The 16,363-nt window shown below is 42.3% G+C and overlaps 1 protein-coding gene across 2 annotated transcripts in view; it reads left to right on the top strand.

Moving 5' to 3' along the window:
• Positions 1–16,363, top strand: part of Syap1 (synapse associated protein 1) — a 30,327-nt gene continuing 13,964 nt past the window's right edge. Inside the window, exons 1-4 of one of the 2 annotated variants that reach the window (XM_006973219.4) lie at positions 1–428; positions 824–942; positions 1,165–1,231; positions 4,881–4,954. In XM_006973219.4, the coding sequence (XP_006973281.1) occupies positions 236–428; positions 824–942; positions 1,165–1,231; positions 4,881–4,954 (453 nt within the window). In that variant the 5' untranslated portion in view covers positions 1–235. The remainder of the gene's footprint in view (positions 429–823; positions 943–1,164; positions 1,232–4,880; positions 4,955–16,363) is intronic. The other variant, XM_042268875.2, reaches the window with a different exon arrangement.

The following is a 16,363-nucleotide window of genomic DNA, read 5'->3' as shown; positions in this document are numbered from 1 at the left end:
GCCTGACGCCAGAATGGGCGGAGCTCGGTCCGGATGTGACGCATGCGCGGCCAGCTGAGGAGCCATAATAGAGGGTAGGGTCCGGGCGGCCTGGCACCGGCAGTGTCGCTCAGGCTGCCGGCCGGGTGGGAGCCCTCAAAGACCCGCGGTGTCAGGTCGCAGGGCAGTTCGCGCTTTTGGGTGAGGAGACCGTGGCAGTGGCGGCGGCGCCGGCGGCGGCGACCCCTCGGGCGGCATGTTCCGAGGATTGAGCAGTTGGTTGGGCCTGAAGCAGCCCGAGGGGGCGGCGGCGGTCGGAGAGCCGCCCAGCGGGGACGGGCTGTCTGCGGGCGACGCGCCTCCTGAGGAGCACCCCGAGCAGCCCACCCAGGAGGAGCCGCAGCCGGCCGAGGACCCAGAGCTCCTACACCAGGCCAGAGGCCTCGGAAGTGAGTCCCCTCCGGGACGCGAGGCGGGCTGGAAGGGGACGCGGGGATGGAGGTGGGTGAGACGGGGTCGGTCCTCCCGGTCACGGGCGACGCTAAAGCATCACCAAGCCGTCAAGTCGTGTCCGGGATGTCCCTAAGAACCTGTCGATTTCTATGTGGAAAGCCCAGGCGCGGTAAAGCGAGCAGTGTGCCACCGTTTTCGGGGTTTTGACAAACAGTTGGGTTTGTTCAACTTGCCAACTTGCGCCTGAATCTCCACCTCCGTCTCCCAGCTAGAGTTGGTTTGATTTTGGTATCCAAGAAGGTCCTTGAGCAGAACTCCCTGCAGATACTGGTGGGAAGGTGTGATAACCATTGTACTTGAATGAAGCACAGACCTTTTTTTTCATTCACAGATTACTTGTTTAACTTTGCGAGTGCTGCCACAAAGAAGATAACAGAATCTGTTACTGAAACAGCTCAGACAATAAAGAAGTCTGTGGAAGAAGGAAAAATAGACGACATCATTGATAAGGTATATTTAGAAAACTTGTAAAAGGAGGAATTTATGAAAGTTGTAAGTAGCTAGTGTAATCTCATTAACGCAAGTAAAATATAGTATGCTGATGGAACTTTTTTAGAATATCTTTCTTGATTCTTGGACAATTTCATACATGTACCCATGTAGCTTGACTGTAATTCTTACCTAATAGTAAACTTCAAGGTAATTTGACTTTTCATGTGTTTTTTCTAACAGACCATTATAGGGGATTTTCAAAAAGAACAGAAAAAATTTGTTGAAGAACAACACACAAAGAAGTCAGGTATGATATAGGTTTGTTAGTTTCTCAGTCAAATTTTGTGTGTGTGTGTGAATATGTATGTGTCGGTTTGTGGTTCTAGGGATCAACCCCTGGTTCTTGTACATACATGCTATGTATGCTAGGCAAGCACTGCTGCTGAACTACAACCCCAGCTTCCCTATCAGGTTGTATTGAGCGTTTATTATATGCTGAACCTATACTAAGGCTCTAGGAATACAAAAAATGTCTAATACTGGGATGGGGCCCAGTGGTAGAGCATGTGCATAGTGTATACAGTTTATTTTTTTATTTTTTTTTTTATTTTTTTTTTGGTTTTTCGAGACAAGGTTTCTCTGTGTAGCTTTGCGCCTTTCCGGGGACTCACTTGGTAGCCCAGGCTGGCCTCGAACTCACAGAGATCCGCCTGGCTCTGCCTCCCGAGTGCTGGGACTAAAGGTGTGTGCCACCACCGCCCAGCGTGTATACAGTTTATATGTACAGCTAGGCATAGTGGCTATAATCCCAGCACTTGGGAAGCTAAAGCAGGAGAATTGCTATGAGTTTGAGGCTGTACTCCCAGCCTGAGCTACATAGTAAATCCAGGCCAGCCTGGGCTACAAATTGGAAAAAAAAAATTAATTAAAAAATAGTCGAATGTGGTGGTGCATACCTTTGATCCCAGCACTTGGGAAGCAGAGAAAGATCAATTGCCGAGAGTTCGAGGCCAGCCTCATTTACATAGTGAGTTCCAGAACAGCCAGGTCTATGTAGAGAGACCCTATCTCAAAAAAGAAAAATACAAACACACACACACACACACACACACACACACACACAAACACACACAAAAATTCAGTCTTTGATATGTAAAATTAAATTTAATAAATAAATTTAAAAAATGAAAAAAAATCAGTCTTTTACTGAGCATGATAGAGAAGAGGGTCAATCAAAAAGACCAAAGCCAAGCCAGGCCTGGAAGTGCACACCTGTGATTCCAGTGCCCAAGAAGCTAAGGCAAAAGGATTGCCAGGAGTTTGAGAGCTGGGTTAGCAAGACCTACTCTAAAAACAAAAATAAAAACCTAGCTGGGACCTGTAACTCCAGTGTTTGAGAGGCAAAGGTAGAAAGATCAAGAGTTTAAGCCAACCTCAGCTACATAGTAAGCTGGAGGCCAACCTGGGTTAAATGAAATACTGTCTCAAAACCAATCAACAACTAAAACACTATCATCAGCAACAAATGGCCTATGTTGTCAGAGTCTTCTTTCATCTTCTTAGCTAGGGCGGCAGCTGTGAAAGGGGTAAGACTTCTAGCCTCTGCATTGCAGGTAAGGATCCCAGTGTTGACAGGTCTTTGCAAAAAGCCATTTTAGCATTGGTACCAACTGTTTTTCCTTGGTTTGTTTTTGAGGCGGGGTTTCACATAGCCAAGGCTGACCTCTAACTTGCTGTATAGTCAACAAGGACCTTGAATTTCATCCCTCCTCCCTCTGCCTCCCAAGTGGTGGCATTATAGGTATCACAATACTAGGTTTGTGCAGTGCAGGGAATGGAACCTAGGGTCTCGTGCATGCTGAGCAAGCATTCTACCAACTGAGCTGCTATATCCCCAGCCTAACACTAACTGCGACCATCACCTCATCACTGTGTATGAGGCAAATGTGGAACTATCTCTTTACTTTAGAATGGATTGCTTTGGGTCTGACATGTATTGGGGGTTAGTGCAGTTAGAATCTACTATAAAGAGCAGATGGGTGCTTGAGTGGAGTCCTGGATACCCTTCCTAATCATATCTAGGTAAGTGTATGTCATCTTGGTATCCTCCGCATTCAGCTTCTAACTGTTCATTGACAATTTGATTCCAGCCCTATCATTTATTGCCTCTAATTTGTCTTTTACTTTGGTTTCACTCAAGATTCATTCTGTCTCCCTTTGCCCTCCCCCTCTCCTTCCCTCTCTTATTTTTATTACCTTTATTTACTTCTGGCCTTTGTGTGGCAGAGGACAACTTCCAGGAGTGTTTTCTATCCTTCTACCATTTGGGTTCCAAAGATGGAACTCATAGCATCAGGTTCACAGCAAGTACTTTTAACAGCTGAGCCATCTCAGTAGCCCTTTCTATTTATTTTTATTGTTACTTATGTCTATGTGTGATAGGGGTATGTTCCTCGGATCTGGAGTTGCAGGTAGATGTGAGCCACCTGACAATGGATGCTAGGAACTCTGGGGCCTCTGCAAGAGTAGTATGGCACCTGAGGAGGTCAGAAGAAGGTATCAAATCCCCCAGGAACTGGAATTTCAGAAAGTTGTGAGCCACTACATATGTACTGGGAATCGAACCTGTATCCTCCCAGAAGAGTAGCAAGTGCTGTTAACTTCTGAGCCATCTTTACACTTTATTGTGCAGTCTTAAACCACTGAGCCATCTCTCCAGCTTTTTATTTTTATTGTTATTTTTATTTTTGAGACTGGGTTGTATTATGTGACCCTGGCTGGCCTGGAACTTGCTGTGTAGTCCAGGATAGCCTTGAACTGATAAGAGTTCTGCACAGAGACCTGCCTGCCTCTGTCTCCCAAGTGCTAGAATTAAAGTGGATCACCATGCCCAGATTTTTTTTTACAGGATCTCACACTATAGCCTAGGCTGCTTAGAACTTGAAGCAGTTATTTGCCTCAGCCTCCCAAGTGCCAAGATTACAAGCATGCACCACCATGCCTAGAGACATAATACACAAATCTAACACCTATTCATTTTGCTACTTGACCCAATGGTGTCCTTTATAACATTTCCCCCCAGAATCTAGTTAAGTCCAAAAACTAGTTGAAGATATGGCATTATATTCTGTCATTTCTCTTAGCCTTCTTGAGTCTGGAATGCTCTAACAACGTTTGTCTTTTTTTTTTTTTTTTTTTGAGATAGGGTCTTAGTCCTGACTGACCTCATATTTGCTATATAGTATGAAGTTGTCCTTGAATTCCTGGTCTTCCTGACTCCACCTCCAAGTGATGAGGGTGGACTGTTCCCCTCTTAATAGACTTTTGTATATTTGAGCTTTGTCTGATACTTTCTCATGATTAGAATAGGATCGTCTATTCTTGATGTTCTGTCCTTCTTGAAATAACATGTTCAGGGATCCACAGTGTGTTTCTCCCCTACTCTTTGTGAATCTGTGTGTCACTTTGCACATGTGAAGGTCAACGGACTCTTCCACCATGTAGTCCCAGGCATAGAATTCAGGTCTTCAGTCTTGTGGGTATGCACCTTTACCCACATTTTGTGTGCCCACCGATACTGATTTTGATTATCGAATTAAATTGTTGTCAGATTTCTATACTGTATCATTCAAGGGGAGTATTTGTTGATGAAATACATACATGCATAAAGCTTACAAATTAAGTCTGGGTATTACAGTAAATAGTCATATTTTAAGTGGTTTTGTAAAAACCTTCCTTTTTTTCTAAATGACAGATTACAGTATAACTGTTGTAACCATGTAGTGCCTTCAGAGGCCAGAAGGTGTCAGATCCCCTAGAACTGGAATTAATAGGCAGTTGTAAGCTGCCATGTGGGTTCTGGGAACTGAACCCAGTACTCTGCAATAGCAGCAAGTGCTGTTAACCACTGAGCCATCTCTCCAGCCCCAATAACCTTTTTTTTCCCTCCTGTATAGAAGCCGCTGTGCCGCCATGGGTTGATAGTCACGATGAAGAAACAATTCAACAGCAGATTTTGGCTTTATCAGCTGTGAGTACCCTGTAAATACCCTGTATAGGTAACACTTTTCTCCTGTCATAGTACATCTCTGTTCATAGGACTTTCTCTTCAGCTGAATTCTTTTTCTTTTTTATTTTTGTTATTGTTTTTTGAGACAGGCTTTCCCTATGTAGCTCTGGCTGTAGTGGACCTTTCTCTGAAGACGAGGCTAGACTCAAACTCACAGAGATCCGCCTGCCTCTGCCTACCAAGTGCTTGGATTAAAGACATGTACCACCACTGCCTGGCAGAATTCTTTTTCTTATGTATAATTTTACATGCTCTTGTTTGGTTTATTTGGGTTTGAATTTGTTTTTTTTTTTTTTGAGACTGGGTTTTGCTATGTAGCCTAACCTGACCTGAACTCACTATGTAGCCTAGGCCAGCTTACAACTGTCTTCCTGTTTGAGCTTCCCTAGTACTGAGGTTACAGGTGTGTAGCACCATGCCAGGCTTTTACAGTTTTGCTTGGTTGGTTTGGTTTGACTTGAGACAGGGTCTCACTATATAGTTCTGGCTATCCTAGAACTTACTGTATAGACCAGGCTAGCCTTGAACTCACAGATATTGCCTGCTTCTGCCTCCCAAATGCTGGGATTAAATGCATGTGCTACCACATTTTTTTATAGTTTTTAAAAATATTTTTGAGGCCTGGCAGTGGTGGCACACACCTTTAATTCCAGCACTTGGGAGGCAGAGCCAGGCCTGGTCTACAGAGCAAAATCCAGGACAGGCACCAAAACTACACAGAGAAACCCTGTCTCCAAAAAAACAAAAAAAAATTTTTTTTGAAAGTTTAAGAACATACATGCTAACTTTCATGATTTTGTAGTAACTTCCTGAATTGTTTTGTTTTATTTTTGCAGTACTGAGTCAGACATGCTAAATAAGTACTTTAGCACCGAGCTGTATCCCCAGCCTTTGTTCTTGTTGACTCAATGAGTTTCATTAGGATTGCTTACAGGAGCGTGGTGAGAAGTTATTTACAGGAACATGACCAACTTACCAATGGCTATACCACTAAAGAAAATGTGTTTAGATCTTTAGGCAGGGGTGGGGCCCTATGACAGTCTCTCACTGATCCATGACTTTTTTTTTTTTTAGTTTTTTGAGACAGGGTTTCTTTGTGTAGCTCTGGCTGCCTTGGAACTGGCTCTATAAACCAGGCTGGCCTCGAACTCACAGAGATAAGAGATCCATCTGTCTCTGCTTCCCAAGTGCTGAAATTAAAGGCCACCTAGCCTGACCTTTTTTCAAACTTTGAGTTAGCTTATACTTTTCTTTTACTACATTAAAGTATAGCCTATTATGCCAAGTCATTGTTTCAGCCTTAAAAAGATAGAGGCTCATACCTGTAATCCTATTACTTGGGAGACTGATGCAGGAAGATTGTCACCTATTTGAGGTTAGGCTGGGCTATATAATGAGGCTGTTTCAAAAAAGGAAGAGATTCTTTTATATGATTTGATAATCTTTGAGATATAGTAACATAGGAAGTTTTGAGGGAGCAGTACAATTCTTGTGAATGAAATGATTATGTTCCTTATTTTCTCTTTACCTACATATGTTGTATTGACATTGATATAGACAGAATTCCAGTTGCTGGCCCACAAAACTTTATCTCAGGACTTCAGGAAATGTAACTATACCAGACAGCAGTTGAGAGAATTCTAATTGGTCTTAATAATAAAAACCCAGAGTCAGATAATATTAATACCTTAAGAAAAGCTTCAAAGTGTCAAAATAAAACCAAAGGATCATGAGATTAGTAGCAATAGAATAGCCCCTAAATTTGTTTTTTCTTCTATCCCATATCAGGTGGCTCTTCTGACATGAGACAGATTTTGGGTTTTACTTTAACAATCATGCTTGGGTTTAGAGAAGGAGAAAGCCACACTCCAACTCCAAAACCAGTTTTAATTTTCAATTGAACTGGGACTACAAAAAGACCATCTGCATTATGTGTTTGTAGAGAACAGCAGAAACAATCATTTGGGAAGATATATGAAATTTTATCCTGTTGGAAATGTGATATACCAATAGGCCAATTTACTCATTTTCTTGGGACATTTTCTCTGGATGATTTGTTCCTTTTCTTCAGCTGTCTCATTTGTCCAGTGGTCTTCAGATTCCTTAGCTGAGTGCCTTCATTCTCCTGGAAAGACAAAAAAAACCCTTCTGTTGCTAAAGTTTTCCTGGTTTGGCTCAGCTCCCACAGCCCTGCAGCCGGCCACTTGGACCCAAGTAAACACACAGAGACTTATATTACTTATAAACTATATGGCTGTGGCAAGCTTCTTGCTATCTAGTTCTTATATCTTAAATTAATCCATTTCTGTTAATCTATATGTCACCATGTGTTCCTTGGCTTTACCTGTTGCCTTTACATGTTGCTCCCTGGATGGCAGGCTGGCATCTCCTGACTCAGCCTTCCACTTCCGAGAATTCTCTTCTCTGCTTGTCCCACCTGTCCTATACTTCCTGCCTGGCTACTGGCCAATCAGCATTTTATTTATCAATCAATCAGAGCAACACATTCACAGACAACATCCCCAGCACCCTTCCCCAGCCCTAATTTTGGGGAGGTTCCCTTATGGCAATTTATATCTGATCAAATAAAAAGCATTTTTAGTCATATGTTAGTTTAAATTGGATGGTCACACTGGTCTGATCAAATGAAAAGCATTTGTTAGTCATATAAGTTAGTTTAAATTGACTAGTTACACTGATTGATGCACTGTCACTTCTTCTAATTAAGAGGTCTCTCTTGTTCAAATCTAATCTTTATCAATTTTGATTTATGTTTTCTCCTAAGTTAAGTTCAAAAATTCAAAAATTTTTGTTTTATTTTCTAAAGCTGTTCTATCATCCAGAACAGTATGTTTTTTTTTTACAATAGACATTAGGTCCTTTAATTGCTCTGGAAAGGAGTTTTCTCCACGATGACAGGAAACAACTGAACGGAATTTGACATGGGGGCCTGCGAGAGGCCCCTCAAGGCATTTCCTGATGGAAAAGGATTACCTTGACTGTTGCTTGTTGATCTACATTCATTTGTCCAATGTCTGCTGTTGCCACACCTTCTGCATACTCCAGAAGGGAGGGCATTCTGTTTGGATTATTCTTAGAAAAAAAAAACATTGTTTCTGGAACACCCTGTTTACAATCCCTTTTTAAGTAACCTTATTTACTGTAATTAGGACACCTGACATTTCAATTTTTCTTCAAACCTCTAGAAATCACCTCTCCTATCCAAGCATTATCATGGTTATGAGATTCGATATTAACTGTCTCCAATTCATTCCTCCAAGGGTGCTGATCTTGCATTTATCGGCCTAATTACCTTTTGCAATGTGCATTAGCATTTTCAAAAGCCAGAGATTCAATTATTATTTGTGTAGCTTCTGAATTTGGTATCGTTCTATTTACTGCTGAAGTCAATCTTTGAAAGAAATCAGTGAAGGTTTCTTTTGGACCCTTTATAACTTTAGTGAATGACTCAGTTTTCTTTCCTACTTCAATTCTATCCCAAGCATTCAAAGTTGCTGCATGGCATAAAGCCATGGTATGTTCATAATATAGAGATTACCTATGTACATAAGTATAATCTCCCTCTCCAAGAAGTTGGTCATAGGAGATTTCTATACCTCTAGCCCTACTTTGTTGTTCAATGGTCTTAGCCTCATCTTTCCACCAGGTCCTCTACTATAATTGAGAACCAGACATCAGGACTGCTGTAACCAAGTATAGAGGACCATCCCCTATACTTATTTACCCCAGGACTCTTGAGAAATGAGGGATAAGAGACTTAGTTAGAAATAAAGAGAAGAGAAACAGAAAACACAGGATAGACTCAGGTGGGCCTGGATCCTTATCCACCGGCCCAGAACTTTATTCCAAAGGTCTATTTATAACAATGCCAAGGGGTGGGGCAAAAGTCCTCCCTCTTGCTAGTTACAGTCACCTGGTACCCAAGCCCATGGTCCAAACAACCTCTTATGCAATCCTGCTGGGTACAGCCACTAGGAAACCTAGTGGGCTCCAATAAGTCCCTCTTGTTTTTGTTTTGTTTTTTGTTTTTCGAGACAGGGTTTCTCTGTGTAGCTTTGCACCTTTGTAGACCAGGAACTCACTTTGTAGACCAGACTGGCCTCAAACTCACAGAGATCTGCCTGCCTCTGCCTCCTGAGTGCTGGGATTAAAGGCGTGTACCACCACCGCCCGGCAAAAATATTTTTTTAACTAAATATACTGAGGAATATTAACACTCCCCCTTTTCTTTAAAAAAAAAATTTCTATTTAAACAGTTCCATTTTTACATAACAGTTCCATAAGCAGTTCATAAGTCATCATTGTTGATAGAGTCTATATGCACAAGTAAATTTAAACTGTCCTATTGTAATGAAATCATTACTGTCCATTTTATTTTTTAAGTTCTAAAATTCAAAAACAGTTTTGGTGCCATTCCTAAAAGTTCCTTTGAGTGCTCATAGTCAGGGCCTGGCTTGTCAGCTGCCCTTAGGTCTGTGTATAGCTGTCAAAGTCGTAATGACTCTGAAGCAAACAGTTCCAAATGCGAAAAGTTCCATAACCAAGACTTTTCAGTTCAAGCAAGTCTCTTTAAAACTTTCGTTTTCAGCTACTGCTATGCTTTGCAGTCTGTAGCCTTCCGGAACCAGTCCTGGACCAGGCTAGAGAGCTTTACCTCATAGCTACACCAGCTCAAGGCTCCTTCAGCTGCCATGAGCTGAAACTGTGGCCTTCCCATGGCAACCCTGGCCTTGGGAGGAAAACCCATTACCTGCACCATTGACAGTCCAAGTGCTCAGCAAACTGGGTCCCCGGAATCCTCCATACGCTGTCTGTCGTGTTGCATGGCTGCCTCGCTGCTGGAAGCTCGGGCTGCAGTTGGTCTCAGCAGTTCCCACAGAGTCTCAGGCTGGCTGTTTAGCTTGGAGCACTCGGCAGTTCCATCTTGTCTCAGCTGTTTGTCTGGCACTGACACCGCTTCTCTGGTCCTGGAAGCAGTCTGGTCTCTGCCAGCTCCACTGTTCATTGCTGTTGTACTCACTCACTGTTCATCTTTCCCCGAGGTGACGCAAACTGCTGGGTTTTCTCCGCCATTTGCCTTTCTCACAGTATAGCACCCCAAAGGTTGCAGACTCTTGCTGTTCACCTTTCCCGCAGTGCAGCATCTCTGCAGGTATTTCCAAACTGCTGCTTGTCCTTAGCCTCTCTTGTGGCTTGGCTTGTTCATTTTTCACCGTGGCTTTCTTTCAGTAGAAAGCTTGTAGACCCTCCTGCATCTGCCACCTGCATGGCGTTGATGCCTAGAGAGTTTTAGCTTCTGAGACCCTCTGGCTGCTATTTTCTGAAGCTGGCAGTCTCTGGGACTGTTTCTTGTTATTGGTGGCTTTCTGGAACTGCCAAGTCCATAGTCTACTATGAACATTGCTCTCCGCTTCCAGGTTGGAAAAACCTACTCTAAATTATTTTTTTCACCATATCCTTAAACCTAAGGCCTATATATTCTAAACCTACATTTCTCTGACTCAGTTTATACTAAATCTATAACCTATTTAAACCTGCATTCTATAGGACTAAGACTGCCTAATAGACTACCTTAAATATTCTTAAACTTATATTTACAACTATTTCTTACAAGCTTATTATTGGACTACCTTAGATAGGACTACTTTATAGGTCTACTTTATAAGCCTTATCTTTTATAGATAGAAAAGAGACAGAGAGAGAAATTGATCTATAGAGAATTCTAACGCTGCAGCCTTGCGGTATTTCCTTCACCGCCTCCCTATACACCCGAGAATAAAATACCATTGCCTTCATTTTTCAATTCATTATAAGCATGCCTACACTCACAACACCCCCTACAGTCCTTTCGCCAAGTCCCTGGTCCCTGTTCGTGGTACCATCTGTAGAGGACCATCTCCCACACTTATTTACCCCGGGACTCTTGAGGAATGAGGGATAAGAGACTTAGTTAGAAATACAGAGAAGAGAAACAGAGAAAACACAGGATAGACTCAGGTGGGCCTGGATCCTTAACCACCGGCCCAGAACTTTATTCCAAAGGTCTATTTATAACAATGCCAAGGGGTGGGGCAAAAGTCCTCCCTCTTGCTAGTTACAATCACCTGGTACCCAGGCAACCTCTTGTGCAGTCCAGCCACTAGGAAACCTAGTGGGCTCCAACAACCAAGTCTGTCCAGTCTTGAGGGATAATTCTATTACAAGTTGATCATGAGTTTAACATCTGCTTCACAAAAGGTGAATGTATGCCATGTAAGACTATCACTTCCTTGAATCTCCTTAAATCTAACATTTCCACAGGAGTCCATTCAGCTCATACTGAGGGATATCTATCATTTGGCAGTTCCTATAAGGTTACCGGATAAATTAAGGTTGGCTGTTTGGAAACCTTAGGCTGTTCTTCTCTAACCTTATAATGCAACTCTGAGATTGCTTCTCCTTTAAATCCCTCTGTCTGGGTCTGAATATCTCTATGATCTGTTTTGATAAATTTTTCTAAAACTTATATCTTGGCACTCATATTAACCAACTTTTTTAGTGATAAAACAAAAATGATTAAAGCAATAATGTTTATAAATGACATTACATAAATCTCACTAAATTATCTTTTCATTTAATTGTTCCATTTTCAAACTGGAACAGACACCTAATTCCCATTTTATAATGTGGGGGAAAAACTCTGATTTAACTAATTCTACCCTTTAAGAATTCCCAGTTGTCTCACCAAATCTGCCAAAGATGATGATTCAGATGACAGTGAAGTGTGAGGCTGACTGCTGCTTCATAGAACAGTAGAAGCCTGAGCAGGTGTCAAGGCAGCTACCTAGTATAGCAGCAGCCCAAAGAGGAGCTCCAGGGAAAGCCCACAACCCACCAGGAGAGGCAAGCTGCTGCTGAAAAATGCACACGGAATTGTGGGGAATAAACACGTGCAGCAAGAACTGCCTAAAAGCAGAGCTGGCTGGTGTTGAGGGGCTAACTCTGGCAGCATATTGAGCCCATGGACCTGTGGAGTTTATTGCAGAGAGGCTGCAACAGAAAAAAAAATCCCAAACTTGCTCAGAGGCTTAGGGAAAAAAGAAAGAAAAACCTAGCCAGCAGGGTAGTGACTCTGGCCACATGCAGCTTCTACCTGTGCAGGTGGCTGCAAAGCCACAGGCAAGTGGCTTTTTCGTGAATTCATGCCCCACATTGGGTGCCAGATGTAGCGCCAATTCTAATTGGTCTTAATAATAAAAACCCAGAGTCAGATAGCAGGGTAAAGGCTGAAAGATCAGAGAACTAAAGGAGTAGCCAAAGTCACCTCTTACCTCTCCAAATCCTCCTACTGAAAAGGGCCAAGCTTCTGTCCCACTTTATATTCTTCTCTCCACCCAGCCATATCACTTCCTGTCTGTCTGTACAGACCTCCAGACTTCTATGGTTAACTAATGGCTAACTCCACCCTCTGATCTTGAGGCAAGCTTTGTTAGAGCACAAACAAAATATCACCACAAGCAGTGATGTTGCAAAGAACAGTTTCAGAAAGAACGTCCCCATAATCTTATCTTTTGAAGCTCCCAGCATGACTATAGTGTAGCTAGTGCTTTTATCCCTGTTGCACACTGAAAGGGCTGAGATTCTAATGTTATGCTTACTTATCTGTATTTTCTCAGAGAGCAAAGGCCAGCTTTGATGAAGGCATGGCACATGACTTCATGAATCCATATTTTCACTATGCTCAATAGTTTTCACTTTTGTTTATTTTTATCTATGTGGGCATTAACGCCTGCATATATGTCTATGTGCTACATGTATGCCTGATGCCTTGGAGGCCAGAAGAAGGTGTAGGGTCCCCTGGAACTGAAGTTGCAGGTAATTATGAGCCTTTATATGGGTGCTTGGACTCAAACCCAGGTCTTCTGGAAAAACAGTCGGTATTCTTAACTGCTGAGCCAACTCTCTAGCACTTCCCCCACCACCTTTGTTTTTGAGACAAGGTATTATAGCATAGCTCCAGCTTGCTCAGAACTTAGATATCTACCTGTCTGTGCCTCCCAAGTGCTGGGATTCAAGGCGCATTTTTGGTTTTAACCTACTTTTTCTTTTTGTGAAAAATTTTGTTGCATTTATTTATTTATTTATTTATTTATTTATTTATTTATTTATTTATTTATTTATTTATTGTGTGCATATACACATCACAGCACATGTGGAGACCATAGTATAACATGCAGGGAGTTGGTTCTCTCCTACCATGTGGGTCCCAGGGACCTCTGATCTATCTTACTGGACACTCTTTAACCTAACCCCACCCACTTTGGCACTAGGGATTGAATTCATGGCCTTCTGTACTATTTATGTGCTCTATTATCACTGAGCTATACCACCAGCACCCCCACTTTTTTTTGGTTTTTTGAGACAGGGTTTCTCTGTATAGCTTTGGATCCTGTCCTGGATCTTGCTCTGTAGACCAGGCTTGCCTTGAACTCACAGAGATCCACCTGGCTCTTCCTCCGAAGTGCTGAGATTAAAGGCGTGTGCCACCACGCCCGGCAGCACCCCCACTTCTATTGTTTTTTTTTTTTTTCTGGTAAAAATTTGTGAGTCTTCTTGGCTTTTACCTCCTCCACAGGAAAGCCTGGACAATAGTCATTGAAATAATTGTACTCATGGACCAGAAACTCCACTTATGGGAATTTCTTCAAAGATAGCATTTTATGGGCCAGTAAGATGTCTTAGTGAGTAAAGAAAACTCTTGCCTCACAAGCCTGGTGACCTGAGTCCAATCCCTTGGACCCACATAAAAGATGGGAGAGAGAACCAAATACACAAAGTTGTCCTCTCACCTCTGCATACAAGCTGTGTCACAGGGGTATGTGCCTCTATCTCCCCAACACACTAATGATAAATAAAATTGAAAATTTTGAAAGATCACTTTACAAAGGAATAAAAACTCTCCTTTTTTAGAGATAGCATCTTATTCTGGAACTCAGTATATAGCCCAGGCTGGTCTCAAACTCTAGGCAATCCTCCAGCTTTAGCCTCCCAAGTACTGGGATGACAGATGTGTGCCATTATACCTGGCTTTCAGAATTCTTTCCAAAAGGTTAGAAACTATTTAAATGACTATGGAAACAGGTCTGGTTTAGTAAGTTATGGTAAGTTAGTGCTCATTTGATTTAGCCGTCAGAGCTAGAAAGTTGTTCATGACCTTGAATTAAAAAGGAAAGTCAGCTTTCATGCTTGTCATCCCAGCAGTCAGGAGGTGGAGGCAGGAGGATTAGGAGTTCAAGATTATCCTCCAATAGGGAGAGAATTTAAGGCTAGATGTTGCTATAGGAGACTGTCTTTAAAACAAAAAATTGTGACTGGAGAGTTGGCTCAGTGGTTAAGAGCACTGACTGCTTTTTCAGAGGACCCAGTTTGATTCCCAGCACCCACATGGCTGCTCACAAGCATCAGTAGTAACTCCCAGTCTCAGGATCTTACACCCTCTTCTGACCTCTGCAGTCAGCAGGCATGCATGTGGTGTACAGACATAGATGGTGGTAAAACCACCTGTACACATAAAAACTTTTTTAAAAAGAGAAAAAAGGGTTTTGGGTTTTGGTTTTTATGTATCTTTTTAGGTATGAGTGCTTTGTTTGCATGTGTGTCTGCAGGCCAGAAGAGGGCACCAGATCCAGATCTCATTACAGATGGTTGTGAGCCACCGTGTGATTGCCAGGAATTGAACTCAGGACCTCTGGAAGAGCAGCCAGTGCTCTTAACCTCTGAGCCATCTCTCCAGGCCAGAAAAAAGGTTTTTGAAAAGTGAAAATGCCTTATGTATCAAACAAGATCTTTAAAAAAAAAAAGCATAGTGCTAGCTAATCACAATGTATGGACTGCCTTCCTTCCTAATTATGTGAAATCTTACCTGCTGTACTAGTCAGGATTCTCTAAGGCACAGAACTGACAGAGTGAACATACATATTAAAAGCAGATCTATTAGACTGGCTCTCGGGATGTGGTTCAGATAGTCCAACCGCTGTCTCACAATGGAAAGCTGAGAATCTGTTAGTTGTCCAGTCCACAAGGCTGGATCTCTCTGCAGTTCCTGTCTGGTGCTGCAGTCCCAGAAGGTTCCTGAATATAGCTGCTGGTCTTCAGTCTGCACTGGAATCCTGAAGAAGTTGGATTTAATACCAGCTACAGCAATAGGATAGATGAATTTGCTGTAGAGAGTGAGGGCAAGCAGGCAAAAAGCAAGGTTTCCTCCTGTATCCTTTTATGTGAACTGCCAGATTTGGGGTGGGTCTTCCTAATGATGTGATTAATAAAATTCCTCACAGCAGTGCCTAGAAGCTTGGTTTCGTTGATTCCAGATATAGTCAAGATTAGCTACCACACTTGCAGAGGCACCAGGTCTATTGGAGACATAGGTGCAGAAGAGTGTTACATTGAGCCAGAAGTTGGCTGTAACTAGTAGGATTCTGTGTTGTGTTGTTTTACTTTGTTGAGTTTTTGTTTTGAGGCGGGCAAATTTAGTTCCAAACTTACTAGGATAGCACAGGCTGGCCTTGGACTCATTCTGCAGCAGAGGCTGGCCTTAAATTTCTAAGCCTCTCTGATGCATGAGTCAGAATTTTTATATATGATAATTGATTTGTTATAGTTGATTAAAGTGTTTAAACTTAAAAAAAAAAAATTTCTAAGCCTCCTGCTTCTACCTTCCAAGTACAGGGATTACAGGCATTTGGTCCCATACCTAGCTCTTGGTCCTAGGATTCTTCATTCCGTGCTTTTCTTAAATGTTTTGTGGTGGTTTTGTTGTTTTTTCTGTTGCTTGATTTTTGGTTTTTAATTTTTATTTTATATGTACAGGTGCTTTGCCTCTATGTACATGTACCACTTCCATGCAGTGCCTGAGGAAGCTGGAAGAAGCTGTCAGATGCTCTAGAACTGGAGTTATAGACATTATGAGCCAGCATGTGGATACTGGGAATTGAACCCAGGTCCTCTGGAAGAGCAGCCAGTGCAGTTTACCACTGAGCCATCTCTCCAGCCCCATCTGCTTCCTTCCTTCCACTCTGTGGATCCTAGGGATCAAACCCAGGTCATCAGGCTTGGTGGCAAACACCTTTACCCACTGAGTCATCTCACCAGCCCAGTTTCTTATCTTTTTTAGACAGGATCTCATGTAGCCCAGGCTGATTTCTAAACCTCTATATAGATGATGCTAATTTTGAAGCCCTAATCCCCTGGCCTCTACCTCTCAATTGGTGGGATTATAGGCCTGCCACACTGTGCTTGGTCTTGAGTTGGAATGTGTCTAATAGCTTTCACATACTTAAAGGTGTCCAATAAAAATAAACATGTTTGTAT

Source organism: Peromyscus maniculatus, chromosome X, assembly GCF_049852395.1.
Source record: "Peromyscus maniculatus bairdii isolate BWxNUB_F1_BW_parent chromosome X, HU_Pman_BW_mat_3.1, whole genome shotgun sequence".
NCBI lineage: Eukaryota > Metazoa > Chordata > Mammalia > Rodentia > Cricetidae > Peromyscus > Peromyscus maniculatus.
This window is presented reverse-complemented; position numbering and strand designations above follow the sequence as displayed.